Source organism: Meles meles, chromosome 12 (genome assembly GCF_922984935.1).
Source record: "Meles meles chromosome 12, mMelMel3.1 paternal haplotype, whole genome shotgun sequence".
In the NCBI taxonomy this organism is placed as follows: domain Eukaryota; kingdom Metazoa; phylum Chordata; class Mammalia; order Carnivora; family Mustelidae; genus Meles; species Meles meles.
In genome coordinates this window covers 46,357,028-46,369,500 of record NC_060077.1, presented here as the reverse complement: position 1 = coordinate 46,369,500, position 12,473 = coordinate 46,357,028, and the positions used below count along the sequence as shown (strand labels likewise).

Genomic DNA, 12,473 nt, shown 5'->3' with positions numbered 1-12,473 from the left:
ACTTTCTGCCCAAGGGCTGTGGCCTCTCTAGTCCCAGATGCTGCTTCCTCTGCTGGCTTCCTTGGGCCCAGGGTGCTCAGGATGCCCTGGGGTAATTATACCCGGGGGTATATACCCCCGGGTATAATTACCTAGAGCTCCTTTTCTAAATCCTACTCCCATCTTTGTAAATGACATAATGTTATTAAACTCTCCTCGGTGACCTCATTTGGATATGCCTCCTGATTCATTCCGGACCCTGACCCATACAGGCTCCAAGTTTCAGTCCTGCCCCAGGGCATCTGCCACCTGCTGGGATCCAAGGGTCTCACACTTCTGCTTGTGGAGAAGTTCCCCAGGCTGTAGCCGCTTCCATGGATGCCCAAACCGGGGTGGGGAAAGTCTCCGTGTGAGAGAGGATGTGAGGCACAATCTACACTCAATGGTCTTGCTTTCGTCTGTGCATTTGGCCAATTCACTTCAAATATGTCTTCCCCTCTGATGGGTCAGCCACTCTTGCATTTGTGGACAAACCAAAAGCTCAAATGTTCAGGCCTAACGGCCTTTTCTGTACTCAGACTGGTGCTGCTAGGCATGTCGGTCAAATCCCAACGTCAGGGGATCCCGAGGACAGCCAGGAACCGGATGCTGTTGCAACCAAGACGCTCCACTTGCTCATCTGACTTTTGTGTCCTTCCATCTTATACAAGAGCCTGCTTTTCCCCCCTCACAGCCTTGACCTTTGGAGCCTGCACACTTTGGGCAGTGAGCTTCCCCAAGGACCCTTGGAGTCAGCCCAAGGCTGAGGGATGTGTGCTCGGTGTTGGGAGCACAGGCAGGTCAGGTTGTCCCCAGATGGAGGGAAGCTAAACAGCAGACGGCAAGCCATGACCTTTGTGCCAGTTAATGGGAGCAAGGTTAAGGTTATGTGAGCCTTGGGGACAGCTCTGGAAGTGCAGGGAAAGGTGGGGGTCTGATTAAAAAGCCCCAGTAAGGAGATAAACACCCCCTCACCTCTCCCTCACTGATGCTGGTATCCAGAAACTCCCAGATGTGATAGTTCCCCTTCCCTTCTGTTACTCTTCACTATTCCCCAAACCTCTGGGGAGCCTGGAGTTTGGGGGGGGGGTGTAGAGAAAGGTACAGTTCTGACCCCTGGCTGAGGCAAGCAGCTTGGCACACCCAGTAGAGCAGTCCTCATGCTCTTCCAGGCTGAGGGTCCCTATCAACACAGACAACCCCACAGATGACTGCCTCTTCAATTCTCACAGCCATCCCACAGCAGCTGCCAGGATGAACATACTAAGACATACTAAGGCTGCTTTCCACTTGAAATTGTATGTGTGTTTGCTTGTATGTGTTAGGATGATGGAAAAGGGGGGATGTGGGAAAGAAGAATGTTCACGATGATCTCTAGTGGGGTTTTCATTTTTATTTTATTTTTTTATTCATTTATTTTAAAGATTTTATTTGAGGGAGAGAGAGCTTGTACACATGCTGGGGTGGGGGGCAGAGGGAGAAGCAGACTCCCACTGAGCAGGGAGCCTAATGCAGGGCTCAATCCCAGGACTCTGGGATCGTGACCTGAGCTGAAGGCAGATATGTACCAACTGAGCCACCCAAGTGCCCCTATTTATTTATTGTTAAAAGTAATCTTCAGCCCCAATGTGGGGCTCAAACTCACAACCCCAAGATCAAGAGTCTCATGCTCTATTGACTGAGCCAGCCGGGCACCCTGTAGTTTTGATTTTTTTTTTAAAGATTTTATTTATTTATTTGACAGATCACAAGCAGGCAGAGAGGCAGGCAGAGAGAGGGGGAAGCAGGCTCCCTGCTGAGCAGAGAGCCCCATGCAGGGCTCCATCCCAGGACCCTGAGATCATGAGATCATGACCTGAGCCAAAGGCAGAGGCTTAACCCACTGAGCCACCCAGGTGCCCCTGGAGTTTTGATTTTTAACCTCTTCTCTATCCTTTGTTACATTCTCCAAGTTTTCTATGTTGAGTTTTATTACTTTCCTAATGAGAAAAAAATGGAAACTGCTGCATTTGCTGTAATATAATTTATGAGAAGACAGTTCATGCTGGGCATGGCCATAGGCCCTTTCAGTAACCCTCCAGGAGAGGGGCTGGCAGGCTGCATGGTGGATCAGCATAGCCAGTGACCCCAGAGTAGCCTTTGGTCTACCAACACTTGCCATTAACTGCTTATAAAAGTCATTCATTCATTCACTCACTCACTCATTCATTCATTCAAACACTGTGCCAGGTACTAAGCCAATGAACACAAACTTAACAGCTTTCAGATCTAGAAGGAAAAGAAGGCTTCTGTGCAAATATCAGATGTATAATATCCCTGAGGTGATTAAGGGTGGAAAAGACTAGGGAAAATGGTGCAGGCTGGGGTTGGTAAAATTTATTTATTATACTTAGCTTATTACCAAGCTCTTCATTAAGTGTTTACCCAGAGAAGTATTTTGTGGCAGTTCAAGAGTTAGGTTTTCCAAGTACCTCTCCTGGGGAACTGAGGGCTGGACAGGATGTCCCAGTCACAGAAGGCTCCTCTGATATGAGTGTGGGGTGTGAGTCATGCCTCCCCACACCCTCCGTCCTGTTCCCCGCCCCCTGCAGAGAGAAAAGGAAGCACTGACCCGAGGTTCCAGTGACAGCACTACTGTTGCTCTGTGGCCTCTCCAGGTCGATCAGCAGCTCATCAGCATCATTCTCACTGGCGGTGGCTCTCTCCTGCTCCTTCCCGCTAAGGTCCAGGGCAACAGCGGGGCCCCGGATGACCTCTTTTGAGACGTAGCAGCACGCCAGACCCACCTCCTGCTCCAAGGCTGTGCGAGTTAAGTAGCTTGAGTCGATGAGCCGCAGGTCACAGTACTTCAAAGACCTGCACATAAGTCAGGGTGTCTTGGGTGAGTCCATCTGGCCTGGAGTCAAACCTCAGCTTTGTCATCTCCTTGCTGTTATAACCTCACACTAGTCGCTTCCTTTTCTCCAAGGATAAAACAGAACAACAGCGCCTGGCTCACGGGCTTGTTGTGAGAGTGTGTGGATGACGCAGGCAAGGCGTCTGCAGCAATGCCTGACCCACTGGCAGCAGGCGGCTCGATGCTGCGGCTCGTGCTGTCTTTTTTTTTTTTTAAAGATTTTATTTATTTGACAGAGAGAAATCACAAGAGAGGCAGGCAGAGAGAGAGGAAGGGAAGCAGGCTCTCCACCGAGCAGAGAGCCCGACGCGGGACTCGATCCCAGGACCCTGAGATCATGACCCGAGCCGAAGGCAGCGGCTTAACCCACCGAGCCACCCAGGCGCCCCTCGTGCTGTCTTTATCGCTGTTGCTGCCTGCCCGTCCTCAGGCCCTGGGCCCTTCAGGGCTTGGGAAGAGCAGATGAAGAGACACTTCATCCAGATAAAATGATCCCAGTTTGGGGCAGATTTTTTTTTCCTCCCTGCCCCTCTGGCGGCCCTGCTTTGATGCGGAAACACTTCTCAGTGTGGCTACCTTCCATTCCCCCAAATGCTGGGCAATCTCTGTAAAGTCAAAAGAAAGAGGCAAGGAAGGGTGTGTGTCTTTTCCCTCTGAAGAAAGTGATGCTCTTTCTCCTTGCCCAATGAGTGAAATGGCTAAGTGTCTGCCGAGTTTTAGCCATCGGCTTAGCCGGGCAACTAATGAAAAATGAGAACTGACCGTTCGCATCATACCTGGGAAAGGTTTCTCCAAGAGGATCTTTGCCAGTTAATATCACGATACAAGGCAGACCTTCTAAATCTTGGTATGTCCGAGGGGTCCACTCTTCTGGTTCATTTCCTCTCCAGGTCTGTAGAAAGGGAACCATATGATAAAATTAAAACCCCTTAACTTTCCACTTCTTAAGGTTTCTAGGTCCAGATTTTATATGCCTTTGTGCTTCCAAATGACTTCCAGTGTGTGTGTGTGTGTGTGTCTGTGCACGCGTGTGTGCAAGCACACATACTAAATTGTGCTTAAGAATTATAATAAAGCACTCTGGAAGAATGTGGCCTTCAGTTTTATCTCAGTAGGATAATACAGGAGATCTTGGTGTACATCGCGCAGTAGCCACACAGGCCAAAGAAACATACAATGTGAACGACCTTGGATAAACTACCTGACTCAAGGCTCTCAATATACTTTCTTCATGAAAGGGACAGACTTCTGAGACAGACTGACTGAAAAAAGATAATTTCAGTTATGAATGACTAATAAAAGCATCTCAACAAAACTCCATGAAAACAGACATTTTCACCAAGAAAATCGTGAAGTTAGCTACCCTTGATGGTTATTTCCTCTCTTTCTCTCTATATTGATTTTCAAAATAAGTGACAAGTAATTGGCTTGGGGCTCTCAAAAGTCTCTCTCAAGAAAGCTAAAAATATAAACAAATCTGGATCAATTAAAACAACAACAACCACCCTGTCCCTTACTTAGAAGAGTAAGGCAATTAGTTTATGGTTTCACAAATAACCTATGAAGCATCACCTTCTGATACAGATTAATACATATGTACACTATGTATACCTTTAATAAACGGAACGTCAATCAGTGAGAAGAAAAAATATCCCACCAACTTGAAAGATGTTCAAAACTGAAAAGATCTTACAGATTTTTATATTTTAGAGCAGAAAGAAAATAGGCTGTGTCTTAAATAGATGAGGTGGTTTCTACTACTTTTACAAAGTGTCTAGCATTTAACTATGCTCATAACAGCTTTCCAGGAGGAGTTATTATAGGAAATAAATGGACACTTCTGGTAATGCTTTAGGGAACAAAGAGTAAGAGATGTTAAGTAATGCATACACTTCATTTTTTTTTAAGATTTTATTTATTTATTTGACAGACAGAGATCACAAGTAGGCAGAGAGGCAGGCAGAGAGAGAGGGGGAAGCAGGCTCCCCTCTGAGCAGAGAGCCCTATGTGGGGCTCGATCCCAGGATGACCTGTGCTGAAGGCAGTGGCTTTAACCCACTGAGCCACCCAGGCGCCCCAACACTTAATTTTAAAATAGACAGGTACTTCTTTTGCTAAACACAAAATGGGATAAAAAGAAATCTAATAGGCAAGAAAAAATGTAATAGGATTTGATTAATGATTTGTTGGTGTCTAGATAAAATAGCCTTTAGAAATAAATATACCCACAATTATTCAAATAAAATATATATAATTTATAAAGTGGGAAGCACCTTAACCTTGGTTTTTTTAAACTTTTTTTATCATATATTTACATACCAAAGGGAAATCAGTGGATCTATATAGCTGTTTACAATTTTGAGAGATTTTTTTTTTTTTTTTTTGGTCTTAGAAAATCAATTTATCCAGGTACCTGGGTGGCTCAGTGGGTTAAACATCTGACTCTTGATTTCAGCTCAGTCTTGATCTCAGAGTTGTGAGTTCAAGCCCTGCATTGGGGTCCATGCTGGGTGTGGAACCTACTTTAAAAAAAAAAATCTATCAAAAATACTTTTTTAGGGACGCCTGGGTGGCTCAATCAGTTAAGCATCTGCCTTTGGCTCAGGTCATGATCCCAGGGTCCTTGGATTGAGCCCTGCATCGGGCTCCTTGCTCAGCAGGGAGCCTGCTTCTCCCTCTGCCTGCTTGTGCTTTCTCTCTCTCTCTCTCTCACTCACTATCTCTCTCTGTCAAATAAATAAATAAAATCTTTAAAAAATATATTTTTTAAATATTAGAAGAAAGGTACCTACAAAAAATGGATTTTCCATACATTGTCATGTCAAAGTGAATATAATAACACTTTGATTTAGAGTAAACAATTGTGGGAACAGGAATCATTTTACTTATATAATCTTTGCATTGGACTCATGATGTTCCTGACACTGAGGTTCTCCTTGGATGGATTTTGTCTCCTAGAAACCATCCACTGGTCATGGTTCTACAAATAATGAGGTCGTTATAGTGATGGGATAAGGGATATTATGTTTTACTCTATGAAACGATTTATTTTTCAAAGGTTATTAAGAAATCTTGCTTTTACTCTTGACCAATCAGAGCTAGCCAAACCACAACAACATGCTTTCCGTCCCTCTGCTACTTCTGATGAATGATGGGTGCAGTTCTTTGATGGGCTGACCATGCCCTCAGGATGACTTCACTGCAGAGCATTTAAAACAACACAGAAGACTGGGTGGACACTGAGTTCAAAAAAAGATGGGGCTCAAGGCCAAGGAAATTTGATCAAAACCTCACAGGCCCTCTGGAGGAACTGATTTATTTAGGTTTAAGTCTTGTATCCTTCCAGAATGCTTGTCATCACGTATATGTGATAATTAGAGGGAACCACAAACATAAGGCCATCCAATGGAAGAAGAGGCAGAGGATGTTACCCAAGACTACAGATAAAAGGCACACCTACCCACCCATGCCATCCTGACAGTGGCAAGGGAGGCTGGTAACTTAGAAATAAACACATGAAGGGCCGCCTAGATGGCTCAGTTGGTTAAGCGTTTGACTCTTGACTTCAGCTCAGGTTGAGATCTAAGGGTTGTGGGATCAAGCTCTGGGTCGCATTCTGCACTCAGTGAGGAGTCTGCTTGACGATTCTCTCTCTCTCCCTCTCCTTCTGGCCCTCCCCTGGGTTATGGTCGCTCTTTTTCTCTCAAATAAGTAAGTTAATCTTTAAAAAAAAAAAAAAGAAAGAAAGAAAAAGAAACCTGCGAAGCAGAAACCACTTGGCAAGTGTCAGTCTTGCTTAGGATATGAACATTTCCATGGGATTTCATATTTACTTCCACACCAAGGAGAAAGGATGGATTGATGTGATCCACTGGTTTTGACCGTATGGAAATCTCTTTTGTGTGCCCGGTGCCTGGCAGCTACTCATACAAATTGAGAATCTGAGAATGACTGGACCCTGCCTTCATGTATGGCACGCTCTCAGAAGAGTGCTCACAGAACCACTGCTGTCTAAGGGCCCTGAAGCTGATTCTGATGTGCTAGCAGCCAGTTAGGACTCTTAATCTCAGGGCTGTGGGTTCAAGCCCCACGCAGGGTGTAAAGATTACTTATGGAAGTTAAATAATAACAAAAAAGAATCTCAGGTCTTTGTGGTTTTCAGCCTATGGCCCAGAAGGGTGGATTATTTAGGACCTGCTGATTTATGCTGATTCAGTGATTGGTACTTTTGAAGACTCTCAAGAAATGAGCTCAACTCTATGGGTGGCTATACTTGATCAGGGTCATGGAGACCCAAAGAAGATTCTGCAGCCTCACATCCTCTTCAGCCATCTCCCTGCAGGTTATTTGCCTTTCCATTAATATCATTCAAATTGTCTCAAAACATACGTCTCAATGAATTATACTATAAGAAGAGTTTTAGGACTCTCACGTGCTACTCATCTTAGAAATCTCGCTGTTATGCGGTCTGTAACTATCCTTAAAAATTGTGAACATTATATCTACATGTGAAATATAAATATTTCAACTTCTACTAAGTATAGGTTTTTTATTTTTAGACAGATTTATTTGTTCCAGCTGCTCCTCAAGATAATATATTTTGTTTGCATTTTGGATTATTCAATTTAGGTTAAGCTAATAGAAACAATAAAAAGGTTTATGTTTGCAAAATCCTTTATGAACACTGAATAACATCCTCAAATTAGAGCTCTCTGAGATCACACAGTCCAACTCTCTCATTTTGCAGGTAGGAAACTGCAGCCCAGGGTGAAAATGAAAATTGCCCAAGGCTATGTGTTTTCTTTTCATAGAATTTGTGCCAAATTAGATTTTTCTTTTCTTTCTTTTTTTTAAAAAAGATTTTATTTATTTGTGTGTGTGTGAGAGAGAGAGCACATGCACAAGTAGGGGAGCAGTAGGCAGAAGGAGAAGCAGGCTCCCCACTGAGCAAGGAGCCCAACATGGGACTAGATCCCAGGACCCTGGGATCATGACCTGAGCTGAAGGCAGATGCTTAACTAACTGAGCCACCCAGGCGTCCCAAACTACATTTTTCTTAACTCAGCTTAGCTCAGTTATTTAGTGTGAAGGGTACAGATAACATGCTGGTCTAGCTCAGACATATACTACTTAGCTTGGTATCGTACCCACATATATGTGGTTATTTTATTAAATGCTTCCTAATGGCTAGGACAGATTGGATTATAAAAGTCCCCAGAAAAACCTGAGCAGGGCATAAAGTAGGGAGTTAGGTGAGTTGATTTAGGAATTCTGCCGACCCCCTCCATGCCTACCAGGAGGGGTTTAGGAGAAGCAGATCCACCGGCCATGGGAAGGGGTTGGCCTGTGCTCAGGCTCTAATCCTCCTGCAGCAGGCTTGGAGAAGCCAGACCAGCAAGCCTCAGGGCTGGCCGTCAAAGCGAGTTCAATGAAGCAACAAGGGGTTGAAGAGTCCACAGGCAAGAGGGTGGGGAATAGCTCTATGTGAGTACTAAAGATGGAACAGAATCCTTTACCTACCGACTCTAGACTTGAGCGCACAGGCTAGGTAGACAGAAAAGAATTAGTGAACTGAAGTCACTTAAAGGCGAACCCACAGAGATCTGGGAAAACAACTTACCTTTCTTTCTGAGAAAACACATGGCCATAGGCTAGCTGCACCTTGACCAAGGTCAATAAACATGGGGTCAAATTGGGTCATCTCATTTTTATACCTGCAGTTGGAGAGCACGGAAGACCAACTGCAGGCACATGCTAAAAAGGGGGTTTGACAGAATCTTGATAAACCGGCTCCAGGGAGGGAACTGTACACGTCCCTTGTTTAGCCTTAACACTGTCACGAAGATCAAATCAACTCATGTGCAAAACTCTACTAAACTCAGACCTCTGAGCCACCTATGTGGAGTTCCTAGAAAACAGAAACAAATGGTATTTCAAAGAAGAGATGTCTGGCCATTGCTAACCTTCAGTCGTGCCACGAAGTGCGTTGCGACACTGAGTTCAGAGGCAGGGTTCCCCAGGATGATCTCGAAGCGGTACTGCAGCCCCAGCTTGTCACGCACCTCCTGCAGCCGCTCCTTGGCTAACATCGCCAGCTGCACGGAGGGCACCCTGATAATGAGCATGTGTCCCCTCCCACTTCTGGTTTTTCCCGGGGAGCTGATGAGGTCATCCATAATGCTGAGTGTTTCCGGGGTGCTGTGGTCTCGGAGCGACGCCATGGTGGTGAGAGCCATCAGAGCCTCTGAGTACTGCTGGATGAGAAGGTAGCAGCGGACAACCATGCTGTGCAGCCTGGGGTACCTTCAACAGAACACAGGGAGCTAGCACTTGGGCAGCAGGACCAGCTGGGACAGCAAGGTCTTTGTGGGAGGAACGCAGACCTGGCATGGTGGGAAGGGGTTACTGTTCAGTGGTGGGCTGGAGCCGTAGTAGGACCCACATCGCTAGAAGGAAAAGTGGAGCTTTAAATGCCTGCGAGTCAGAAACTGTTGGGATAGGTACAGCACGTTAAAGAGGGTTAGGGATGATCTAGCGACCCTAGCTTCTCTGAGTGTGGTCTGTGGTCCAGGAGCAGTACCACCTGGGAGCTTGTTAGAAATACCAAATTCCCCCACCCCAGACATCTGAATCAGAACTCACATCCTGACAAGATCCCCAGGTGATTTGTATGCACATTAACTTTTGAGAAGCACTGATCTGTTCAGATTATTTGTTGACAGAGTCATAATGGATCATCCCCGGACCCTAACCCCTTGTTGGTGGCAGTGAGTTAGGATGGTGGTGTTGTCAGCTTATTCCTCTGATATTAAGACTACAGTAAAGAAAATTGAGACATTAGGATCATGTTTGCCAAGTATCAGACATAAAAAAAATCATTATTATTATTAGCAGTTACTAATTTGAGGGTAGCCCCACAGATGGCAGTAACTGTATCTTCCCATACAATGTGCCTTGGGGCAGAGGAAAACTTGGAGCTGACTGGAGAAATAGCACCCCCTAGTGGCGAAGCCTCCTCTCACCAGAGCCCTGCTTAGCTAAGGGAACCTGGCAAAGAGGGGTGTCCTTGCCTCATCCTAACACCCATCGGTAGTCCACCCCCACCCCGCCTGGACTGCTAAGTAAGAGGATCACTTTGTTCAAATTGGCACTTTTGACAGCTACAGAGCAGGCAGAAAATTTATTTATGAATTATTTATGAGTTATTCCTCAGAAAGCCCGGTCTGTTGGCAAAGTGAGTACAAATGGGCAAAGAGGACCCCTTTGCAGGCACAAGGAGGTGCTGTCAAGAAAAGAGGTGTTGACAAATTAAGGATGAGCCTGTGAACTTTCTTTCTGGTTGCCAGCTGGTAGCACAGGCAGCCGCCTGGCAGCTGGGTAGGCCATGGGGTGGTTCGCCTTTGTTCCACTTTCAAATTCTATTTAAAGTAGAACAAGTGGTCTGCCAGCCTTGCACAGAAAAGCCCTGGGTCAAATACCAGTTAGGGTCATCAAATGAATAGCGTGGTTTTGAAATACTTCAGAGCTGGAAAGGACTGTGGATACCCTCCCCTTCCTACCAGAAGGAGAATTAAGCAGCTGACAGAAATCTGGCTACTGGCCCAAGACCATGCCACTGGTCAGAGGCAGAGCTAGGTCTAGACTCACTCAAGTCTCTGATAATGTCTTCTTACATTGCAAGGATTTAGTAGTTTGGGGAAAAGTGAAGAAATCCTCCAGTTCACTCAACCCCGGGCCAGTTCTTCAAACACTCAATAAATCACAGCTATTATTAGCTTCAGTGACTGGGCTGAAAGAAGTGAGCACACAAGATCCATGTTTAAGGCTTCGTGTTTTGGGATGGACCAGATAGGTAAGCCAAAGTTAGAACCCGTGGTAACTTTGATCTATAGGCATTTAGATCTCACACTCTGAAAGAAGTCTGAATTTAGACGTGAACAGTCTTTACAACCTGGTTGGTTTGCATGGAACTGTAATTGTTATTTTGTAAGTATTACCAAAGTTGTAAGAGAAGTTGACAGGACTGACTCTGAGTGATGCTCCCGGAAGGGAGGGTACGTTCCAAGCTGGTGGCTGCAGCAGCTGGGTGGGAAACACTTAAAAGGGAGACTCATGGGATGATTTTGGAAATGTAAGATCACATGTGCTATGGAAGGATTAATGTCACAGTGTCAGTTAAGTCTTCTTAAATCCAGCAGCTGCAAAAATATAAGACCCTACTCTGAGGCTGCTCCTTTCGTTGGTACAACGTAATAACTCACTGGTAGGTTCCCCCCACCTGCCCTCATTTTTTATTTCTCTTTCTTTTTTCTTAGCAAAGTTATAGAACAGGGTAGTAAAAAGGTGGCTTGTGATCAATTTTAAAAACAAGAGCTACTAAAAATTAGAATGTGCCTCATCAAAAAGAGCCCACCTGCCCCCATCATCGAAGGTCAGACAGACTACTGCAGCGGGGGTCAGGGGGACCCTCTACCAGGTTATGTAAATTCTAATGTCTCTGTGACACTTTGAGTCTATGATTCAAGATCAGAGAGAAAAAATAGGAAAACCCTTTACTCCTCTGGAGTTTGACCAGGACTTGGGGGATAAAAGAAAGCAGAGGAGACAGAAAAGTCATGATCTTTAACTCCCAAGGTGAGGGACTAGAGGAGGCTCATTAGGAACTGAACTCACTTCAAAGATTTAATTGCTCCTACTTTTCTTCAGTCTGCACTCCAAATCTCTCATAGTAAAGTTCAGTTTTTACTGAGTCATCTAAGGGTACTTGACTGTGGTGGATAGAGGGGAAAAGAGAAAAATCAAGAAGTGTAAGGCGTACGGTGGAGGAGGCCACAGGTCAGAGAAATGGTCTTTAATCAGCAAATCCCTCCGTCCATCTAATCCCTGGTGATAGCAGTTAAGCATGCTTGGGAGATGATTCAGAGCATGGCAAGTGGTTCTAAGTCCCACCCTGGGTCGCTAGTTTCCTTTGTTCATCTCGGATGATCACAGAAAACCTACACCAGTAAAAGGTCATCTTAGGAGAGGCTATTTTCACTCTGCCTTTGCATGTCATCTGCACAGCGGGGGCTCCACGAAACTCCCTGTGACAGTGACACAAGAGATTTTTGGCTATTTTAGACACACAAGTACAGCTAAAGGTCCTTACTTACCTTTCCAAGAGTGTGTTCACCATTTTTTCAAAAGTCTCATCACATCTCAGAAGGGGGCTTGTGATTCCCCACTGTAGAGACTTACTGTATTCATTCAGGCCAAAATACAGCTTCTCCTGGCAGCTCATGTCCTCCTGATTCAAAATAGAGCCAAACCCAGTGAGGAGAGGATACAATGTGTCTTGTTTTCTAGCGGGGGGGGGGGGGGGGGGGGGTTGGAAATCCCTGCAATATGTTATTTGCTGGAAGGTTAAAAAATTGTGAAGAAACAAGTGGGACTACATCAAACTAAAAAGCTTCTACATAGCAAAAGAAGCCTCAATAAAATGGAAAGACAACATATAGTATAGGAGAAATATTTGCAAATCATGCATCTGATAAGGGATTAATATCCAAAATATGTTTCT

The 12,473-nt window shown here is 45.1% G+C and overlaps 1 protein-coding gene across 1 annotated transcript in view; it reads right to left on the bottom strand.

Moving 5' to 3' along the window:
* Positions 1-12,473, bottom strand: part of GREB1L (GREB1 like retinoic acid receptor coactivator) — a 146,788-nt gene that overhangs the window by 24,072 nt on the left and 110,243 nt on the right. Inside the window, exons 19-22 of the mRNA XM_046025774.1 lie at positions 12,067-12,200; positions 8,878-9,217; positions 3,691-3,806; positions 2,630-2,874 (exon numbers count right to left, since the gene is read on the bottom strand). Of these exons, the coding sequence (XP_045881730.1) occupies positions 2,630-2,874; positions 3,691-3,806; positions 8,878-9,217; positions 12,067-12,200 (835 nt within the window). The remainder of the gene's footprint in view (positions 1-2,629; positions 2,875-3,690; positions 3,807-8,877; positions 9,218-12,066; positions 12,201-12,473) is intronic.